This window comes from Branchiostoma belcheri, unplaced genomic scaffold (assembly GCF_001625305.1).
Source record: "Branchiostoma belcheri isolate BF01 breed outbred unplaced genomic scaffold, Haploidv18h27 scaffold27, whole genome shotgun sequence".
Taxonomy (NCBI): domain Eukaryota; kingdom Metazoa; phylum Chordata; class Leptocardii; order Amphioxiformes; family Branchiostomatidae; genus Branchiostoma; species Branchiostoma belcheri.
In genome coordinates, this window is record NW_017803876.1 from 1,801,577 (window position 1) to 1,809,849 (window position 8,273).

Sequence of the window (8,273 nt, forward strand, 5' to 3'; positions counted from 1 at the left end):
CCAACGTCTGTCTGAACGGAGACTGACCCTGTGCCGGGCCTTTGCCCTTTCAGCCACTAGGTCTAGGCACGCCCCCTGGCTACCCCCAGTTAGTAACCACTCACACAACATGCAGCTAAGGCAAACACGGCGCTACAAACCACCCATTGGGACAAAAAGATATTTATGCAGTCCTGTCCCCACAATGCTGAACATACTGAATAACCTTGCCATACAGTAGATTTCATTTTATGTTGTTGCACATGATGTAATTGTACTTTTTTATTATTGTCAGTTGTACCTAAGTAATTTGCCAACAGAAGTTGTATGATGTAATTTTAGCATAAATGTGTATTATTCTAGCGTATAAGTGGTGTTTAATGCCTCTCAAGGCACTTTTTATGTATATATATTATGTATTAGTCATGTAATTTTTTAAAAATTTGTAAAAGCTTCTCAATTCAGCCTTTGGCTGCAAAAAGCTTCTAACCTACTGTACTATGTATGTATGAAGTATGTGTTTCTGCAAATAAACCAGTCTATATAAGGTACGTTTTGGGTTGCCCTAGTGGGAAAAGAAACAAGGATTTAGTCCAAAATAGAATATATACCGGCAACGTTATAGAACCTTCAGTCTCTTGCATGGTAGATGAATATAAACCTTAGTCAAAGCGTGGTTCAGAAGAACATTACACCACTGTTCTTGTATTGTGTTGTGTTGTAAAGGCCACCCGAGAGAAAACCGTACTCTCCAAGCAGAGGTTTGGGTTTTGGCTTATTTTTGGCGTGTTTTAGGCTTTTTAAGGCTTTAGATAGATAAATAAATAAGCCAAAACCCAAACCTCTGCTTGGAGGGTAAGAAAACTGTACCATCCAATTACACAGCAGAGTCTGGTCCAACATTGTTGTCCCAACAAAAACATTTCATCGCGAGATCGACTTTGAGTTCAGCACAGACCACCGTGACGGACTATCCCTACTACATTACTAATGTATGACAAATCGGATATCATATACAAAGGTAATCCAATAACGGTACTCTGTATTCAACCTATTAAGAATGCGCGCTGATATTTGTGTAGATTTTCCCATTCTCCAGATCTGTTGTCCTGGTCGATAGCACAAGAACGGGTCACGGAGGGACTATTGATAGTTTCCGAAGACGTGAGGGCACGACAGCTGGGACAGGGTTATTTTTAGTCAGGCAAAAGACAGCAAAACTATGTCAGGAGCCATGACCTCATTATTTTGGAGGAAATGTTAGATGGGGCCACGTCGACTAACATGCCATCCTTACTAAGCATTGATATTAATACATTGTAACAAGGTATATATGGCACGAAAATACGGTTGTCTCTATCTACACTAGGCAGGAAATTGTCGCCATGCCAACCTAGAGGGCCGAGACGATCTAAAATGGTTTATATCGCTGGGAATTTCGAGCGTTAAGTTCCCAGGCCACGCCAAAACAAGCTGGCAAATCTTATTACCTTACGTCGGGACGAACCACTAATATTCAGTTATGTATCCAACTATGTTCTACACGTTCCCGCTAGAGAAATAATCGAAACAAACTACAATTTATACAGTATTAAAGATATAACAGGTGTAATATCATTGTGTTGGTGAGCTTGTTTGGAAATACGTGGCTTTAGATTACTCTTCTATCAAGAGTTAACAATCCTTCTGATCGAGCACATTCAATTCATTATCATCACCCCCTGAATGTGTAATGTACCGTCCCTGAGGGGAACCTTTCTGACTGTTTCACCCCGACACACAGTCTTTATCGATAACTTTCTGTATACAGCAGCACTAGCCAAACGCATATAACCACACGCTTGGCCCAGAGTTAGACAGCGTGTCTGTATCAGGGCCTAACTGAGGAGGGCTGAGATATAATTTCCTTGGAGGCATGTTGGTCCTGAAGCCGAGGAACTAGCCTGTGTATGTCCTGGAAACAGTCTGGCAACCAGGCTGACAGCATCACAGACAGCGGTTCTCTGATTTGCCCTCCACCCAGTGTCACTATACGGCCATGGACAGGCGGACGTGTGACCGCCCCACAGCTGTCCACCTGTCGGCACAGCACGTCAGACAGCAGCTGCTGTCGACACCTGCACGGCGAGTGAGAAGGAGGAAAACAACGTGGCAGGTGTCCGCCGCGGTGTTCCTGGTGCTGTGGGGAGTGTTGGGCGTGGTCGTCGCTCTACGAGAAGCGTTTGACGTGGAGAGGATCACCAGGACCGTGTACACAGCGACAGGTGGGTACATCTGAAAATCGAAGTCCGCGGCATTTATGTGCACTAGTCTCCAAGCAGGTCCCTTCGGGAAGCCTCTTCCAGGCTTCGGAAGCGGCTGGAAAGAGTAGAAATTGGCTAAATAGACATATAAACATGCCGAGGGAGATATGGTTTGGTGAAGGAGTACAGTTTGCCGCTCCCGAAGCCTGGTAGAGGCTACCTTTCGGGGGCAAGACACTATGTTGACCGACTGAATACAGGTTAGCCAACACAGTGTCTTGCGGAAGAGGTCTGCTTGGAGATTGATATTACACAGTTTTCATTGTGTTGGTACAGATCTTGGGGTTTGCTGTTGTTGTGGATACCCTATCATGATCCCCAGTTTGAGCTGAAACATATGTATGCAACGTGCGTTTCTGCGTCACATGCAGTCATTAGGTGCCTAATCCCGTTTGTGATGCCGAAAGCTTATCAAAGGCTCACAGCGCGCTACGAGGAAGTACAAAGAAAGACGGATTCATGTGACATCCATGTGACAATGTGGGTATGTGCGATGATGCATGCAATCGTGACGAAACATCGATCAGAAATCTTCAGATATTTGCTGTACAAGTACTGTAAGTACGCCATTACTCGGACTGAAAACCGATGGATCGATTGGACACTTGCTTCATCTCGTATGATATACTGTAGTGGACCCTTAATCCGCATACAGATGGAATTCTGGTACTCTCCAAGCAGAAGTTCAGGTTTTGGATTATTTTTGGCGTGTTTGTAGGCTTTTTTATCGGGGTTTCTTTTTTTGCATTGGATTGGGTGAATAAAAATTCCAGTGCAAAAAAAGAACCCCGATAAAAAAGCCTAAAAACACGCCAAAAAAAAGCCGAACCTCTGCTTGGAGAGTAGAATTCTGGGTGCTTTTCCCGGAATCCAATCACTCGGCAGCTTCGGAAATCAATGTCATCGTTTTGGGTCAATTATTCTGCTGTTTCCCTGTCTGCCGATACTATGTAGATGTGAAACGCATGATTTAGCCTATATTTGTGGAACAGCCGAATGCCAATATTGGGTCAGAGTGGGTGATTGATGGATTGACTGATTGATTGGTAACCTTAATCAATCAGCGTTAGATGAAAAATCTGTGCGCCTGAAATATGGGATTTGATTCTTAAGTGAATAAAGCGAAGCAATATTTCCGTTGAAGAAAGGTTAAGTTTGATTTTCATATAGACGTCCCTCGTCTGAACATATTTTTTGTTATGTATTTTCTATAATGAAGTAAATTTACACGTGTTATTGTTACGATATTGGCGAAGGCCAACTTTCTTCGAAAATATCAGAGCACATCATGATGTATTTAGCATGGAAAAAACATTCTCTTCTTTGCAAGCTCCAAAGACTATGTTTCCATCTATTTCACAGACAAACATACACACAATTAGGGTAGTTCTACGATTTACAACTTTAAGTCGTGTGTATCATCCTTCCTGTTACAATAGTTTCCTTAATTTTGCCCGTGCCAGGTACAGGAAACCTCGACGCTGCTCCCACCAACACCAGCCCTGTAGGGAACTGCTCCCCGCCGGCCATCGGACGATTTCCCGGCGACCTGTTCACGCAGGCGCAGCGGCGTCAGGGAGCCGTCATTCTGCACGTCATCGCCTCGCTATACATGTTCCTGGTGAGAGTTGTCAATTTTATAATCTTGAAAGGTAAATCGTGCGACCTCTAATCTCCAAGCAGATCCTACGGTGGCAAGGCAGTAAAAATTCATTGGCCAGAGCTAGAAACACACAAATGTCCAATGGATACTATCTTCCAACCGTAGGATCTGCTTGGGGATAAGGCAACCTCAGACAGAGAACGAAGTACGACGCTTTTTTGCCAGTTCTGTAGTTAGTGCAACACGGCTTCGCTTGTACGGCTCACGTTTTTTACTAAGCACCCCTACTCTTCTTAGTAAGTGTGTTGGGTTCTTTTACGTGCAGAGGTTTGATGCCTGAAGCTCCCACGGGGCCGCCGGCTTTACGTCCCCACGATGTGACTCTTATGCTGTCACAGTACGCGTTTCTTGATTATCATGATTATCAAGATACCTATAGTTACATACAGTAATGATGATATTGCTATCTTCCAGGCTCTTGCCATCATTTGCGATGACTACTTTGTGCCCGCACTGGAAAGGATCAGTGAAGGTGCGTATTCGTTCACCATAACGGTCTCAGTTGTTGTTACTACAGAGAGCCACTAAAGCCCGTTTCGACTTGTCGTTATTACGTAGCCTCTAGTCTCTACTGCGCTTTGGGTGCAGCAAACTGTACTCCCTGGCATGTTATCTGTATTTGGCCAATTTGTACTCTTTCCAGCTGATTTCGAAACCTGGTAGACGCTAGTTATTACGCCGTACCGACGACGTTTCTCCCTGAAGTTGCCAGTTATTTTCTACACTCTCCAGGTCTGCGTCTGCAGCCGGATGTGGCCGGTGCCACGTTCATGGCGGCCGGAAGTTCTGCCCCCGAGCTCTTCACGTCCATCTTCGGCGTCTTCATCAGTCAAGACGACATCGGAGTGGGAACCATCGTGGGGTCGGCCGTCTTCAACCTGCTCTTCATCGTGGGGCTGTGCGGGCTCATGGTCGGGACGGTAAGACCTGTTACACACATCGTGGGGCTGTGCGGGCTCATGGTCGGGACGGTAAGACCTGTTACACACATCGTGGGGCTGTGCGGGCTCATGGTCGGGACGGTAAGACCTGTTACACACATCGTGGGGCTGTGAGGTCTCATGGTCGGGACGGTAAGACCCGTTACACACATCGTGGGGCTGTGTGGGCTCATGGTCGGGACGGTAAGACGAATCACCACTAGCTGGTGTGTTACGCTATACATGTATGGCCGGGGATGTTCACATTCAGTCAGTCGCCGCCGCCGCCTTTTTTTGCAGTAAATCTTGCGTTTTCGGCATCAGCCCTACTACGTATTGAAAAGTAGGGTTTATACCACAATGCCAAATGACCGAAGCAAAGTCAGAAGCAAGCGTAAAATTGATTCCTCTTAGAAAATTCACCTGCTACTTTCTTTAAATCAACCGCTCTTTACCCCTCCCTGAGCAGGCCATCACCCTAACGCTGTGGCCCCTGCTGCGGGACTGCAGTATCTACCTCATCAGCGTGGCGGCGCTCGTTATCGTTATGTACGACGAACAGGTCCACTGGTTAGTACATCTATTAAATGTACTCCACAAAATGTCCACATGATCCTGGGATGCACGTTATACCCACGAGTACATTTTGCAATGGCTGACTGGACTTAACATTGGTGTAGGACTACTACATAATTATGTTAATTACCTCATCATTGGTCATCAGTAGCAACAGAAGTCAATTCCGATTAGAACTCCTCGGTCCAAGAATGTTCCCCAAGGACTAGCATGTACGTTACGGTTTTACGCACACAAGAACTCCAACTTTGACATGTTGAATAGAAAGCATAAATTTCAACTTATTCCATTATGTTAATACTTGCAGGTACGAGGCGTGTGTCCTGGTGTGTCTGTACTGTCTGTACGTGGTGCTGATGTACTTCAACCGCCAGCTGAGCTCAGGGTTCAACCGGCGGTTCCCCGCAGCAACTGTTGACCCTCAAAACCGCCGGCAGTCGGGGCAGTATGAGAAAACGCCGCTAATGAAAGCAGGTAACGGATTTCGGAGACTTTGAGGTGGTTTTAAGCATGCTTCTCATCATCGTTTCGCTCATGCAATGGTGTTTCTTCTGTATGAGGATTCCATTTCAAAGTTAAACTTTACCTCCAATGGGAAACTTTATTTCCTGGCTTTATAACGTGTTAGCTACCTTTTCATTAATATTTTTTCGCTGGATTCTTGGTAGGTTTTGCTTCTGAAAAAACTGCGGAAGAAGGAGATGCGGCAACAGATGACGAAATCTGGTCCTCCGACATCATGAAAGACCGTCTGTCTAAGTTCTCCGCCCCACGACAGACTCAAGAACGTAAGTCATTTTCTCGTACACACTTCCCTCTTGCGTTAGCATGGTCTGTCATGAATGTTTTACTAGTAGCCATATGTATATTGTATCGAGTCTAGACTGTGCTGTAAACGACCTTACACAGTGGTCTTGATAAGATTTTTCTCAATCAGATTTTGATTGTTCCAGAGAATGCCGCAGAAGAAGTGCAATTCCTGGAGACGCCGCCTAGTGGCGCTGCCACGACCCATTCGGACGAAGCGGTCGGCGGCGAGCCTGAGTCTCCGTTCTCATCCCCGTCCCAGCCCTGGAGGAGAGTATTATGGGTTGTGGGGCTGCCTCTGACCGCGCTGCTATGGGGGACCGTGCCTGACTGCCGCCGGGACAGGTGGAGAAGATGGTATCCTGTCAGCTTCCTCATGTCAGTCGTCTGGATAGGAGTCTTCACATACATACTCGTCTGGACGGTCACCGTCATAGGTAGTGACAATGGCAGTTTTATTACTAGCATGTTTACCGAAGGAAAACATATTGTTCTTTCTCTGTTTTCTCTTCTTCTTCTTCTCCAAACCAATAAGGTCAATGACCAGGACCAGACGTCTGTTACCATGGTAACTAGTGTTGGGTTACATCATGTTGCAATTGCGGGTGACTTATCAATACTGAGATTATTATATCACAGGAGCAACAATATTAGCATGCTAAATACCAGGGCATCAAAACACACATATGGTCTACGACTGTGTGCTTTTAATCTGCAGGTTTCACGGTGGGTATCCCGGACACAGTGATGGGCCTGACGTTAATCGCCATCGGAACCAGCGTGCCTGATGCCTTATCTAGCGTCCTGGTGTCTAAAGAAGGTACGTCGTATTAGACATGGCTCACGTAGATCGGGCTCTTCTTGGGACACAGACCGGTATGACCAAAGACATTTTTCATAAACGGTGTCAAACTCATCTGTCGTCAATAGACGACTAGCAGCCAAACCCGTTGCCGAAACACTGGCCTACCGTTATTACATATCATATTCATTCGTGTTTTTCAAACTGCACCACCTGCAATAACATTAACAGTGTTGCTGACATGTTGCCGTGTTTTGTAGGAGAGGGAGACATGGCGGTGTCGAACGCAGTCGGCAGTAACGTGTTTGACATCCTGGTCGGCCTGGGCGTGCCTTGGCTCGTCAGGACGGCGGTCGTCCAGACAAACAGGTGAGGTGTCATGATTAGACGCACGCCGGCCTGACCTCCATGCGGACGGATTTGGCCAAGAGCAAGTGAAAGTGACGCAAAAAAAGTCATTTAACGTTAACACTGATAACACCTCGGTTAATCAACGTTTTTTTATGTGCTTTATTACGTTGACCTTTGCTCACCCCCAGCTATCGGATATTTCTTCCACAACGTTTGTAGGTTGATTTTCTCCTGACAGATTGCTTGAGCTTATAGATGAGAAGTGTGAATGGCTTTTTAAGATTCCTGCGGGCTGGCTTTGACTGAAGGAACAAATGTTGGAATTTTTGGGTCTCTATTAAACAATAAAGGTCATTGTCATTGTCATTAATTTTAAAGAATTCTTCATTCAAGTTAAAATAATTTCCACAATAGTCTCCTTTCAAACTTAAAATTATTAGCATGTGAATCATTCCGCAGAGATGACCAGAGGGACGTGGACTGGAAAAACCGATTCAGAGACAACCTTTTCAAATACCCGTCTACTCGCTAAATTTGCGGCGCGATTTTTAATCAGGGATGCCCTGTGAGGTATTCTGTGCTGCCGCAGTGGGAGGATGCCAAATCCCCACTCGATAGAGATCAATCCACTCTTCATCATACACTGACAAACCACTTCGTTAGGAAGCTGGAGCGGGTGCCAGTTGTATATCAGACCTGTAGATTGGGCAGTCGACCGGAGGGTCCCCTGAATGTGTGTTATACGACCTTTCTGGGTCAATGAAAAGGCTGTAACCTCCGTGCGGAGAAATACAAGCTAAGCCCCCGACGTGTACCTTAATGATAGCGCTGGGGAGATGGATAGATGGAGTACGCTGCCAGGATGCATTAGT

The 8,273-nt window shown here is 45.8% G+C and overlaps 1 protein-coding gene across 1 annotated transcript; it reads left to right on the forward strand.

Annotated features, from left to right (window-relative positions):
- The first annotated feature begins 2,009 nt into the window (after positions 1–2,009).
- LOC109472134 (sodium/potassium/calcium exchanger 3-like) lies at positions 2,010–7,423 on the forward strand. Its single transcript, XM_019771709.1, has 10 exons — positions 2,010–2,243; positions 3,746–3,903; positions 4,360–4,417; positions 4,678–4,865; positions 5,335–5,435; positions 5,749–5,915; positions 6,110–6,229; positions 6,395–6,685; positions 6,967–7,068; positions 7,311–7,423. Exons 1-10 carry the CDS (start codon positions 2,018–2,020, stop codon positions 7,421–7,423), a joined length of 1,524 nt encoding a protein of 507 aa, XP_019627268.1. The 5' UTR covers positions 2,010–2,017.
- Positions 7,424–8,273: the final 850 nt, after the last annotated feature.

What these genes read in the sequence shown, in the direction of transcription:
- LOC109472134 (XM_019771709.1), top strand. Translation starts at nt 2,018, where the DNA reads ATGGACAGGCGGACGTGTGACCGCCCCACAGCTGTCCACCTGTCGGCA. An exon ending in TACGACGAACAGGTCCACTG is followed by an intron (nt 5,436 to 5,748) that starts GTTAGTACATCT and finishes TAATACTTGCAG; the next exon opens with GTACGAGGCGTGTGTCCTGG. An exon ending in CCCACGACAGACTCAAGAAC is followed by an intron (nt 6,230 to 6,394) that starts GTAAGTCATTTT and finishes TGATTGTTCCAG; the next exon opens with AGAATGCCGCAGAAGAAGTG.